General features: G+C 42.9%; 1 protein-coding gene across 5 annotated transcripts in view; it reads right to left on the reverse strand.

Annotated features, from left to right (window-relative positions):
* The window catches only part of eogt (EGF domain specific O-linked N-acetylglucosamine transferase), a 35,086-nt gene extending 22,044 nt beyond the window's left edge, over nucleotides 1-13,042 (reverse strand). The window contains exons 1-5 of one of the 5 annotated variants that reach the window (XM_033036682.1): nucleotides 12,721-12,820; nucleotides 10,094-10,180; nucleotides 8,765-8,972; nucleotides 5,835-5,935; nucleotides 561-669 (exon numbers count right to left, since the gene is read on the reverse strand). In XM_033036682.1, the coding sequence (XP_032892573.1) occupies nucleotides 561-669; nucleotides 5,835-5,935; nucleotides 8,765-8,972; nucleotides 10,094-10,180; nucleotides 12,721-12,800 (585 nt within the window). In that variant the 5' untranslated portion in view covers nucleotides 12,801-12,820. Of the gene's footprint in view, nucleotides 1-560; nucleotides 670-5,834; nucleotides 5,936-8,764; nucleotides 8,973-10,093; nucleotides 10,181-12,720; nucleotides 12,821-12,934 lie in introns of those variants that run through there. The other 4 variants (XM_033036681.1, XM_033036679.1, XM_033036683.1 and 1 more) reach the window with 4 other exon arrangements.
* Nucleotides 13,043-14,215: the final 1,173 nt, after the last annotated feature.

Here is a 14,215-nt window from a genome sequence, read left to right on the forward strand (position 1 = left end):
AACAGGCTCCGTGATGAAGATTCTCCCTGCCCTATATAATTGGGAATCGGGTGCCTACCATACGGGATATTTGACATCCAGCAACAGTGAAGGCATCAGCAGGCTGGGCAAGCAATCAGATAGATACAGCGTGGAAACAGGCCCTTTGGTCCATCGAGTCTGCGCCGACCAGTGTTTCCTGTACACTAACGCTATCCTACACACTAGGGGTAATTTTACAAGATCCCGAAGCCCAATTAACCTACAAACCTGCACGTGTTTGGAGTGTGGGAGGAAACCGGTGCACCCGGAGAAAACCCACGCCATCGCAGGGAGAATGTACAAACTCCATACAGACAGCACCCGTAGTCAGGATGGAACCTGGGTCTCTGGCGCTGTAAGGCACATGAAGATAAAGCCCCATTGAACCACTGAGTTCTCGGCAATAAGTACATGGATAGGAATGATTCAAGCGCAGGTAAATGGGACTAACTGATGGGGCATGTTGGACAAATTCTGTGCCAATATAAAAGAAAAAGATTAATTCAGCAAAAATCAAAAAGTGGTTTACAAAATCTTACTGCTGAGACTGGTTCACACAGTGTTTGCATCTCAAGAAGCATTTCTTTAACGTAACCAAAGTCGGCCTGCTTCCAGAAAATCTCCTCTGCTCCTTCTACGGTATTGGCCCTGTCACAAGACAGAAAATGAAACCCTCGCTTGTTAGTATTGCATTCTTTCATTCATTGGTCATGTTACAAATTTCTCAAAACCACAGCCTCACTTGTGGCTGAATAACAATGATGTTAAGGCTGGGATTTATGTAGGTTCGAGACCTACATCAAATACCGAAGAGACCTACATCAAATCAAATACCGAAAGCTCATGCCTACGCTTTCCACTTTGTTTCCATTGCCTAATATGTCAACTTCATAAGTCATAGGAGCAGATTTAAGCCGTTCGGCCCATCCAGTCTACTCCGCCATTCAATCATGGCTGATCTATCTTTCCCTCTCAAACCCATTTTCCTGCCTTCTCCCCCACAACCTTTGGCACCCTTACTAATCAAGTGTATGATAATCTCAGTTTTAAAAATACCCAAATAACCTGGCCTCCACGGCGGTCTGTGGCAATGAATTCCACAGATTTACCACCCTCTGACTAAAGATATTCATGTGATAGGAGCAGGATTAGGCCATTCGGCCCATCAAATCTACTCCGCCATTCAATCACAGCTGATCTATCTTTCCCTCTCAACCCCATTCTTCGGCCTTCTCCCCATAACCCCCGACACCCTCATTCCTCAAAATTCCTCCTCATCTCCTTTCCAAAGGTACATCCCTTTATTCTGAGGCTGTGCCCTCTGGTTCTAGGCTCTCGTATCAGTGGAAACATCCTCTCCACATCCACTCTATCCAGGACTTTCAGTAATTTTCATGAGTAAGGTGCATTGTTTTGAAAACTCATATTATTGTAACCAAAATTAAATTTGATCTCAGTCCATGAGAAAGTATTCCAAGATAGCCATATGGCATAGCAGTGTGAAATACCACTTTCTGTATCGTGTTTAAGTTCCTTACAAAATGTATTAAAAGTATTGATTCAAATATCACGGATGCAATAGATTAAGGAAAATATGCACCATAGAGGTAACCAGGAAGCAAGCAAATCTACCAGTCAAATTTGGGTCTAGGCTCAAAACATCACCTGTCCATTTCCTCCACAGATGCTGTCTGACCCGCTGAGTTTCTTCAGCACTCGGTGTTTGAGTCAAATATAATGTCAATATCTTTACGTTCATATGTTATAGGAGTAGAATTAGGCCTTTCGGCCAATCGAGTCTCCATTCAATCATGGCTGATCTCTGCCTCCTAGCCCCATTTTCCTGTCTTCTCCCCATGACCCATTCAAATCAAGAATTTGTTAATCTCTGCCTTCAAAATATCCACTGACTTGGCCTCCACAGCCCTCTGTGGTGATGAGTTCCACAGATTAACTACTCTCCGACTAAGATCTTTAGAGTAGATTTGATGGGCCGGTTGGCCTAATTCTGCTCCTATGACACGTGACTTGACATGAGACAACGGAGATAAAATGGAAAGTGCAAGTGTATGACTTAAGGGCAGCACTGTGGCGCAGCGGTAGAGTTGCTGCCTTACAGCGCCAGAGGCCCAAGTTTGATCCTGACTACGAGTGCTGACTGTATGGAGTTTGCACGTTCTCCCCGTGACGGGGTGGGTTTTCTCCGGGTGCTCCGGTTTCCTCCCACACTCCAAGGACGTACAGGTTTGGAGGTTAATTGGCTGTGGTAAAAATGGTAAATTGTCCCTAGCCTGCAGGTATAGTGCCAGTGTATGGGGTGATCACTGGTCGGCGCGGACTCGGTGGGCTGAGGGCCTGTTTCTGCGTTGTATCTCTAAAGTCTAGACTTAGCCAGTACACTAATTTCCAAGTCATAAAATCTTAGATTCAAATAAATAATTACTTAAATAAAGTTGATAAGAGTTTAGCGGCGGCAACGGTTAAGCCTGGCGACGATGGGTTCCCAGTGGTGGTGCAGCCTTGCGGCGGCAATGCCTCGCGGGTCGACAATCGATGAGAAAGTGGAGGAATCGCTGTGAAGGGGGGAGGGGAAGAACAATGGAGGGCCCAGCGTGGGGGGACTGTTGGGGGGATGAGGGACAAAAGGGGGTGCCGGCGTGCTTTGTGACTTTGTCAGCTCGCCCAATCTCTCCATATAGCCCTCGGGTCCTGGCAGCATCTTCGTAAATCCTCTCTGCATTCTTTCCGGTGTCATTACACCCTTGCTATAGAAGAGTGACCATAAGTGAATGCAATGCTTTACCAAACTGTAAAGGCGGATCAGAGTTTAGAGTTCAGAGATACAGAATGGAAACAGGCCCTTCAGCCCACCGAGTCCATGCTGACCATCGATCACCCGTTCACACTAGTTCTGTTTTAAGCCAGTTTTATGTCCACTCCCTGCACACTAGGGGGCAGTTTATATAAAACCTACAAACCCATACATCTTTGGGATGTGAGAGGAAACCGGAGCACCCAGAGGAATCCACACGGTCACAGGGAGAACGTGCAAACTCCACACAGACAGCAGCAGAGGTCAGGATCGAACCCAGGTCTCTGGCGCTGTGAGGCAGCAGCTCTACCTGCTGCGCCACTGTGCCGCCCCCAGGTGGCATATAGCTTGCCCTGCATTCTGAAGGGCTGCATTTCTCCTGAAAGAAAATATTTTAAAGCAGAGAATTTTAAGTTGAGTGATGAGAGCAAATAATCATGAATGTAATGGCTGCAAGAACACAGTGTACTGAGGGAGTTATAAAACAAGAAGTAGCCATACACCAGTTGCTGGATACAGAAAAAAAACATGACAAGATAAATGGCTTAACCATTAAAGTTGAACATGATGAAATGGTTAGTGTTTAATGAAAAGGAATTAAATTAAGCTAATTAGACCTGTTAATAAAGTGACACAAATAGGGACTAAGAATGAAAAACAGCCAAGACAAAAAAGAACAACCTCAGCCAAACGAGGGAATGAATGATGTTTGAAAGGTTCACATCAAATTTGATCGGCTTGTGGTAGAGTAGCTGCCTTACAGCGCCAGAGGCCCGGGTTCGATCCCGACTACGGGTGCTATCTGTATGGAGTTCTACATTCTTCCTGTGACTGTGTGGGTTTTCTCTGGGTGCTCTGGTTTTCAACCAGTTTAGTTGAATTTAGTTTACAGTGCAGAAACAGGCCCTTCGGCCCACCGAGTCTGCACCGACCAGCGATCCCCCTACACTCACACTATCCTATGCACTAAGGACAATTTACAATTTTTACTAAAGCCAATTAACCTACAAACCTGTGCATCTTTGGAGTGTGGGAGGAAACTGGAGCACCCGGAGAAAACGCATGCAGTCACGGACAGAACGTACAAACACTGTCCATACGAGCACCTGTAGTTAGGATCAAACCCGGGTCTCTGGCGGTATAAGACAGCAACTCCACCTGTGCGCCACAGTGCAGCTCCTACTTATGGTCATATGGTCATGTAATAGGAGCAGAATTAGGCCATTCGGCCCATCAAGTCTACTCCGCCATTCAATCATGGCTGATGATCTATCTCTCCCTCGTAACCCCATTCTCCTGCCTTTTCCACCCTAACCCCTGACACCCGTACTTATCAAAGGATACTTAGAAATGTTGGTTTTGTCATGTACTTCAACTGAAGCTGATAGCTGATCTAATAGAGAAATTACATCGACTACTATATTTCCTGTTGACATAGGAGGCCATTTCAGCCCTTTGAGGCTATGTCGGTACACAAAGCCAGCCCATTTTTTGGCGTAACCTATTCCATCAACTCCCCTGATTCTACCATTCACCTAAACACTGGGGCAATTTGCAGTGGCTGATTAACCCCCAATATGCACGTCTTTGGGATCTGGGGGGGAAGCTGGAGTACCTAGAGGAAACACATGGGCTCAAAGGGAGAGCATGCAAACTCCACACCGACAGCACAAGGTATGCAAAGAGCCGCCACACAAAGGGTGCCGCCAAAGTTCCAAGTATTCCTTTTTAACACGAACCACAGCAGGTTAGGGTTGAACGCAGATAGAATAGAATAGAATAGAATAGAATAGCCTTTTATTGTCATCCAGACCGAAGTCTGAACGAAATCACTTGAGTTGTGAGGCAGCAGCTCTAGTAGCTGTAGTGTTGTGGTGAGTCGCCTATATGATGTATCATGGCAAGCACTTGCACTGAAAGCAACAAATCTCGTAAGAATCCAATCACGAATTAATTACATTCAAAGTAATTACAACGCTTAATTACATTGCACAGCTCATTTATCACAAAGGAATAATGTGAAGTTCCAATTAAGGGGTTACAACAAACAACATTTGTTTTTAAAGCTGCAGTTTATAGTTTGGATATGTGATTGCTTTAAATGTCTTATTCAATAACTTTCAAACTTTCGGTACATAATTTGCTAGTGTTCTCTATTAAGTCAAAGATTTCTAAAAAATGTTATACAAATACAACAAATGATTACTGTAAAAGACCAAGTTTTAGTGTAAAGCCATAAAATTAAGTCCCTGATCTTTCTAAACCTTGTTTTTGATGATTATTCCTGATACCTCAAACCATACGGTGGTGCAGTGGTAGAGTAGCTGCCTTACAGCGCCAGAAAACCGGGTTCAATCCTGACTACGGGTGCTGTCTGTGTGGAGTTTGTACATTCTCCCCGTGACCAATGTGGGTTTTCTCCGGGATCTCCAGTTTTCTCCCACACTCCAAAGACGTACAGGTTTGTACATTAATAGGCTTGGTATAATTGTAAATTGTCCCTAGTGTATGCAGAATAGCTTTTGTGTGCAGGGATCGCTGGTCGGCGCGGACTCGGTGGGCCGAAGGGCCTGTTTCCGCACCATATCTCTACACTGAACTAAGCTTCAAGGGATAATCAAGTTCGAAATGTAACCAATTATAAATGTGTCAGTTGCACCATAGAGGGCCTGTCCCACTTGCCGATTTTTTCGGCGACTGCCGGCGTTATGTCAGTGTCGCCAAAAGATTTTGAACATTTCAAAATCCAGCGGCGACAAAAAAAATGTTGTGACACTTGAAAAAACACCGCGCATCAATACGTCATCACGCCGCGTCACGCCACGAATTTTTCGGTGACCCGATACGTCAGTCAATGATGCCGGCAGTCGCCGAAAAAAATCGCCAAGTGGGACAGGCCCTTTAGTCAACAAATATGAGACACATCAAATTCTACACTCAAATGTGATGTAACTCCAAATTCATATACCGTTCTCTTTATTACCTTTGATGAGGGTCTTACCATCCTGATGTGGCTTCAGTACACACTGGGTAGCTGAATCTGTATTCAGGCTTGCAATTCTTTTCATAGCCCCAGCAGGATTCCAGCTCTCTCAAGTACTTCTGCAGCAAAAGCAGAATTAGCTTCACGTCTAATTTAACCTTTCACCCCAATTACTAACCGCTTATTCTTTATACACAGTTAAAGAAAAATGATAGCCATGCTTCATGTCAACAGAGGAACAAAATGGTTAAACGTAGTAAAAAGTACTGGAAATTATTTTAAACATGCTCTTATTCCTTCTAAAATGTCCATCTTTATTCTTAGTTTAGACTTTAGAGATACAGCACGGAAACAGCCCACCGAGTCCATGCCGACAAGCAATCACCCCATTCACTGGCACTACACACAATAGGGACAATTTACAATTTTACATAAGCCAATTGCCTACTCCTTTTCTCCAGTAATGCTGCCTGACCCACTGAATGACCCCAGCATTTTATGTCTATCTTCGGTGACAAATATGTTTATTGCCCAAAATTAATTTCCCTCAAATGGGTTGCTTCTATGTTTATTACATTGATTTAAAATCGTACCCCTTGGACTTCAAGAGAAAAAGTTAATTGGGACGATGATTCTCAATACTGTTTCTCATTAGTGGTTCTATAAGACATTGTCAACCCAAGGACCTTTGAGGAGAAAACCATTTTTTGTTTTAAATGATAGCTCCGTCTTCTTCCATATCTTCCATTAAAAGTGCTGCAAGGCTAGCAGTTAAGATTGATTGGAATGACAGGAATTATTACGTACAATCCATTTTACGCTTTGTTCAATTGCCTTCAGGATCACGGATAAATTTAGCTAAACTTTACCACTGCACGTTAAATACATTGAACGGTATCAATGACAGAATTCATCTCCTGAAGGAATTGCATCAGAGCAATCCGGGCAATAAATGTCACGGGAATCAGTGGCTCAAAGGACCATTCTTCAAATTTAAGGTGTTGACCATCCGTCTACAAATTGGCTTTCCAAATCCATGTAAACTCACAGATTCTTCATGATTCATCAACTCAGTTATCGGATTTTTGTACTTTTCAAAATAATACATTAAATATTAACTGAGCAGTGTAGTTTGTGGATGGTACATCCTGTACCAGTGGTGGAGACAGCCAATATTTAGACTTTGGACGGGTACCAATGAAGCTTGGTTACGGCCATAAGATATAGACGCAGAATTAGGCCATTCGGCCCATCAAGTCATTCTTTTCAGTTTAATGAATACACTTTCCAGAATATAGCTCCTTTTAGAAACTATCCGTTATAATTTAGACACAGAACAATTTAATGGTATTACTTCAGACTGTATCAGCTTTGGAAGAGATGTCTGCTGGTGTATTTCCCTCCTTTATACCCAGTTGGAGCTAATCTCAGTAAGCATGTCTAGGTCTAAAGGTTTAAATAACAGTCATGAAACCAAAACAAGGGTGGCACGGTGGCACATGCCAGAGACCTGGGTTCGATTCTGACTACTTGTCTGAACGTTCTCCCTGTGACCAGCGTGGGTTTTCTCCGGGATCTCCAGTTTCCTCCCACACTCCACAAAGACGTACAGGTTTGTAGGTTAATTGGCTTTGGTAAAATTGTAAAATGTCCCTAGTGTGTAGGATAGTGTTAGTGTGCGAGGATCATTCGCCGGTGTGGACTCAATGGGCCGAAGGGCCTGTTTCAGTGCCGTATCTCTCAACTAAACTAAAACAAATGTCCTTATACAATTAAAATCAGGAATCTTATCTTGACATAAATGCTGGAAAACCACATCACAGTGAATAAAATACTAAAACTTCTACTTGATTTGCACATAGCCCCAACTAAGACCGCAAGAAATTGCAGAGAATTGTGGACGCAGCCCAGACCATCACACAAATTAACCTCCCTTCCATTGACTCCATCTACACTTCAACTGCCTCGGCATGGCCACCAGCATAATCAAGGACCAGTCTCACCCCGGTCACTCCTTCTCTCCTCTCCCATCAAACAAGAGATGCAGAAGTGTGAAAATGCACACCTCCAGAATCAGGGACAGTTCCTTCCCAGCTGTTATCAGACAAATGAACCATCGTATCAACAACTGGAGCATTCCTGAGCTATCTACCTCATTGGAGACCCTCAGACTAACTTTAATCGGACTTTAGTGGACTTTATCTTGCACTATACATTATTCCCTGTATCCTGTATCTATACAATGTGGATCGCATGATTGTAATCATGTATAGTCTTTCCAGCTTTCGCTGGATAGTACAGAAAAATAAGCTTTTGACTATCTCCATACGTGTGACAATAAACTAAACTAAATTTTAAAAAATTTAAACTAGTACAAAACCAGACATCTGTATCTGTAGTATGCACGGTGTTGTCATAATGCTTTCAAATGACATGACATATGCCGGTATCTTTGTGCATGTTTCAATGTTTGTCGTAAGTTAATGTAAAGTAAATTTTTTTTTTTTTAATGGCCTGAAAAAAAAACCTAACCATGACAAACAAGCCATTTGGCAAAAGGATTATGACCATGAGCCCATATTCCATTGTTCCTTACTCATAGAGTCTTACAATGTGGAAACAGGCCCTCCACCCCTCAACTTGCCCATACTGGCCCATCTACACTAGTCCAACTTCCTTGTGTTTGGCCCATATCCCTCTATACATGTACTTGTCTAATTGCTACTTAAATGTTGCGATAGTCCCTGCCACAACTACCTCCTCTGGCAGCTCGTTCCATACACCCTTTGTGTGAAACCCCTCATTTCCTACAAAATCTTTCCCACTTCACCTTAAACATCTGCCCTCTATTGCAATCAATATATTGGATGCTCGAGGAGAACTTGAAAAAGTTTGGAAAATATTGCATTAGCTATCTGCAAATCAAAATGTGCAAAGCTTAAACCTACCTTAAATGGGCAGAGGGAATCTTTCTCACAAGTAACAGCTATATGCATATTATTGTGTAGAAAGTAAGGAATGTGTTCATCGGGCAATCGGATGTTACTATACAAAGGCATTTTGTTGGCACTATCCACGACGTTTTGGTCTTCCAGTCCAAAGCCTCCAGCGGGCTCCATTACAAACTGAAGTAGCATTAATATTGTGATGGTAGACCTATGAGAGAAAAATATAAACTTCTAATAGATTTTCACGAGTTGCTTTACAACAGAGAATGATCTAAGCATTGAAATAAACAAGTTTCTTGAACAAGACAAGGGAAGGGCAGCAGAGCTGCTGCTTTACAGCGCCAGAGATTCGGGTCCACAGTGTGTGTCGGATAGTGTTAATTCTCAGCTCTGTATCTCTAAACTAAAACAAGGAAAACAACTTTGATGCCACAGATTTTATTTATACATCCAAAACTTCAATGCAAATACTGACACTAAAATATGGTTCACTGATGCGGTTTTATCTCTCGTAGTAAATGGAATCGCTGCCACAGGTTGTTATTTAATCTGATCTTTAAAATGAGACATAGAAATAATGAATAGAGATTAACAGACATCTGCCTCACTCGAACACAACATCTCGAGGTAATAATCGACTTAATATCTCCATGACCTACATGGGATGCAAAACCTGGAACAAAAGCAAGTGACTGTACATCTGTCCCGGATATATTAATCAATTACTACAACATACGGCTCCAAATGTTACCACTGCTGCACACATTGTATTTTATAGCACCCAGCGCGGGTACGAGTATCAAGGCGAACATATGGGGAGACACAGTAAGATGTCCATAAATGATCAGATCTTGGGCCAGAGGCCGGATAATTCTGAATGAAAACGAGGGACTTTGCAAGCTGAAGACCACAACGCAGCCTTGTCTCCTGTGCCTGCAGCTGTATCATATTCTTCTCCCACTTTGGGCGGCTCAGCGTGTAGTGTTGCAGCTTTACAGCACCAGAGACCCGCGTTCGATCTTGGCTGTACAGAGTTTGTACGTTCTCCCCATGACTGCGTGGGTTTTCTCCGAGATCTAGGGTGTCCTCCCACACTCCAAAGATGTACATGTTTGTAGGTTAATTGGCTTGGTTTCAAGGTAAATTGTCCCTGGTGTGTTTAAGGCAGTGTTAATGTGCAGAGGTTGCTGGGGACTCGGTGAGGTGAAGGGCCTGTTTTCACGCTGTATCTCTAAACTAAACTAAAAAAAAACTAAACTTAAAACTCTTAACAGATGAAGTTCACCACCCTGAATTCAACTTTCACAACATAATATTTTCTCCACTTACCTATGTAAGAATCCAAATTCATTTTCAATTACTTCATGGTCTTCCATCCATTTACGTTTGTCAGTCTTACTTTCCTTTTTCAACAGGCTAAAGCATTCAATATTTCATTTCATTATTTGACGAAAATCGGTACATCCATCATTTTTTATTATATACCTAACAATACATTATTTTATACAAAATAATCATATTATTATATTGTTAAATCCAACACAACAACATATTCACATTTATATGACGGTGCGCCATACCTGACAGAATAGTTTTCGTCGTAAAATAAAATGCTTTAAAATAAAATGGTTTATATTGAACCATTAAATTATAGCAGCACTAATTCAGATTGGCTTTAGTACTTCCAGCGTGCCATCTGTAAATTGAATTCTGTAAGTAATGATCATGGTCAAATTCCCTGGATAAAAACTAGGCCAAACTGAATTTAAAGGGCCTGTCCCCCTTTCCCGAGTCCTCTGCCGAGTTGAAAGGACCTTAAAAAAAAAAAATCAAGATTTTTGTGATCTACGAACTCCTCCTCCAGACTGCCTTTTTACTCGTGGACTTTTTTGTCATGCTGGAAAAAACGTCTCGACTTACCTGATGCCCCGAGTATCTACGGCTGTCATAACGAGCCGCTACGATATATCTACGGACTCCGACGACCTCCTACGGACATTCTCCATGTTAGAATCAAGGGGAAAACTCGGGACAATTCGTGAGTAACTCGGGAAAGTGGGACAAGCCCTTTAACACATTGTCGTACAAAAGCATCACTGTTTTACAGTCAACAAACGATCAGCTTTGTTGCATTGATTCCATCCTTCCTCAGCAAGGTTTTCTTTTGCAGTCGGAACCCTCTGATTCTGGACACAGAGAATCTCTCGCTGATGATCTGAACACGACCTCAATAAATCTGCAGCAATTTGATTAGAATTATTGAGTCATACAGCACGGAAACAGGCCCTTTGGCCCAGCTTGCCCACGCTGTCCAAGATGTCACATCTACACTAGTCCCACCGGTCAGTGTTTAGCCAATATTCCTTTAAAAATGTTCTATTCACGTACCTGTCCAAATGTCTTTTAAATGTTGTTATAGTTCCTGCCTCAACTACATCCTCTGCCAGTTTGTTCCATATACCCACCACCCTCTCATTGAAAAAGTTGCCCCTCTGATTCCTATTAAATGTTTCCCCTTTCACCTTAAAACCTATGTCTGCTTCTTGATTCCCCTACTCTGGGTAAAAGACTCTGTGCATTTACTCTATCTACATCATGATCGTATACACCTCTATAAGATCAGCCCTCGAATACTGGTTATTGGCATGTGAGGCAGCAGTTACACTAGCTGCACCATTGTGCCGCCCAAATGTTTCTTGGACTGGAAGAAAGAGCACTTTAGTCTTTTGAGATACAACGCAGAAACTGGCCCTTTGGCCCACCGAGTCCGTGCCCACTAGCGATCCCTGTACACTAACACTATCCTACACTCTAGGGACAATTTACAATCGAACCGAAGCCGGTTAACCTACAAAATCTGTATGTCTTTGGAGTATTGGAGGAAGCCGGAGCACCCAGAGAAACCCCACGCAGTCACAGGGAGGGAGAACGTACATACTCTGTACAGATAACTGGCATTGTCAGGATTGAACCTGGATCCCCGGCACTGCAAGGCAGCAACTCTACTGCTACGCCACCATGTCACCCTAATACACTTGTTTGATGTTTAATCTGCCATTCAGTTTTAGCTACGTAGGTAGGTAATCAGTCTGAAGAAGGGACCCAACCCCAATGATCCCCTATTAATCCCCTCCACAGACGCTGCCTGACCTGCTGAGTTCTGCCAGAATTTTGTGTTTTGATTAGAAAAAGCAAAATTTTTCAATCTCCCATTCCCTCACCCTAAACTTGCTATGGGTCAGCTATCTCGGACATGCCATCTTGTCTTGATGCTTTTCCGTCCTGTAAAGTTCAGCCAACGACTAGATACAAGTAAAGACTTCAATCTCTTTGGGTGGTTGAAACCCAACTTGATTGTTACAAATTCTTTAAAAAAAATACTTCTCAACATGTGAGTATTCGAATTATCCACTGTTTTACACAGGAGCACCAAGCACATTGCAAAAGGCAAACTGGTAAGTAATAAATGCAACACAAATTGGCTATGTAGTCTGGTTGCATTTTAAACTATTATAACCTGTTTTAATCTGACCCTTCTCTACCAAGCCTGAATGGGGGAGGATTTGCTTTCAACGAATATTCAATTGCACCGAAGATAGACACAAAATGCTGGAGGACCTCAGCGGGACAGGCAGCATCTCTGGAGAGAAGGAAAGGGTGCAGATAGATACTGGTTTACACCGAAGATGGAATCTATCTTCAGAATGCTATCTTCGGTGCAAACCAGCATCTGCAGCTTCTTCCCACACAGAATGCTGGAGTAATTCAGCAGGACAGGCAGCATCATTGGAGAGGAAGAATCCAGTTCTTTTCCTGCACATAAGACCGGTTTTTAAGTTGCTTTGTTTCCCTGCACGCTCCCCACACGCCAAACCTTGCGTGAAACAGGCAGCCGGCAGCTATGGGAACTCTGAGACTTTTACAGCCACAATGTATCCATCGGCGGGGTTCCATACCTGGGCCGGCGTTCAGCAACGAAGCAAGACAAGCGCGGCGCCATCGCCCAGTGCAACATCACAAACTTTCCCCCCAGCATCAACAAAGCGACGGGAAGTCCCCCTTTCCACAGCTCTGGAGGAAAGAAGGCTTGAAATCGAGACTAATGCAAAGACATGCAACGTCCAGGATTGCCTGACCATCTAAAGAGAGAGAACATTTCAGACCAAATACCTTTCATTGAACCGTACTTTTGTTTCTACTGAGTAGTTGTTTAATCCGTATTATGCATATTCTGTTGTGCTGCTGCAAATAAGAATTGCATTGTTCTATCTGGGACCTGTGACAATAAAACACTCTTGACTCGCTCTCTCGACCTGCACTAATTTATGGTCGCAAAGGTGGGGGAGACATCACCAATTATGTGCATTTTCTTCATTTCTCTTGCAATAGACAATAGGTGCAGGAGTAGGCCTTTCGGCCCTTCGATTGCATTGCAACATTGACCGCATTCCGTGTGTAATTCGTTGCCGGTATGGCGTCAAAAATAGAACGTGCAGGCAGCTGAAATTAGTGGGGGGGGGGGGTTTACATCATGTTGTACCGATGCCCCTGTCCCTCTGCTATATTGTTCTGTGTACTGCATTTTTATTTCCCAAAATAAGCTTTAATTCAGAATAAAAAATATATACAAAACAAAAATTGTGCAAAATCTCTCCGCCCATCTACGTTAAATAGTGAGATCTCCCTGTAACTTTGGAGATTCTGTTTAAACACTCCTTAAAATCTACACCATTAACAAGGTTATGTTATTGTCTGTTTCTTTAGCCTTGGTGTCATATTCTTTTCCTGATTATGATCCTGTGAATTATTGTGGAATTTTTTAATGCGTCGAAAGTATAGTGTTTCCATCTTTAGACAAAAAATCCTTGGCATTCATGTGCCCCCCTGGGGTGATATCCTTCCATTGTTTGAGGTGTGTCACCACTGGACTCAATGTCCAACATCAGAAGGACCCTAGTCAGTTGTCATCCCAGATAGTTTCAGCGTTGGATCTTTGGTCTGGAGTGGGCCAGTCGACATTGCCTGAAGGACATCTCGCTCTACTGGGTCACCCAACAAGTTGACTTCGGGTAGACCAAAGTTCATCTTTCAGAAAGTTGTTGATCTTCAAGCAGCACTTGATGTCCGTCTCCGAATGTGTCACTGGAAGTAGCCCGTAAATCTGAGCGCTTGTCTGCTTGGGGTGACCCATGACAAGGCCCCTTGCATCATTTCTCTTCACAAATCCACACTCTGCCAAGAGTTCTTGTTGAAATTAGTTCTTCAACTTTGATTTTGCACAAATTATTCCTGATTAAACGTATATACTGCCCTGTAACAGAAAGCAAAAGAATGATTCCACTTCACTATGGAAGTTAAATCCATCACTCAAACTTTGCTAAATGTGAAAAGCAACAGAAGTCTGCATAAATGATTCAGATTGTTAAAGTCATTAGGGCCTTTCCTGTGGTT

Source organism: Amblyraja radiata, chromosome 18, assembly GCF_010909765.2.
Source record: "Amblyraja radiata isolate CabotCenter1 chromosome 18, sAmbRad1.1.pri, whole genome shotgun sequence".
NCBI lineage: Eukaryota > Metazoa > Chordata > Chondrichthyes > Rajiformes > Rajidae > Amblyraja > Amblyraja radiata.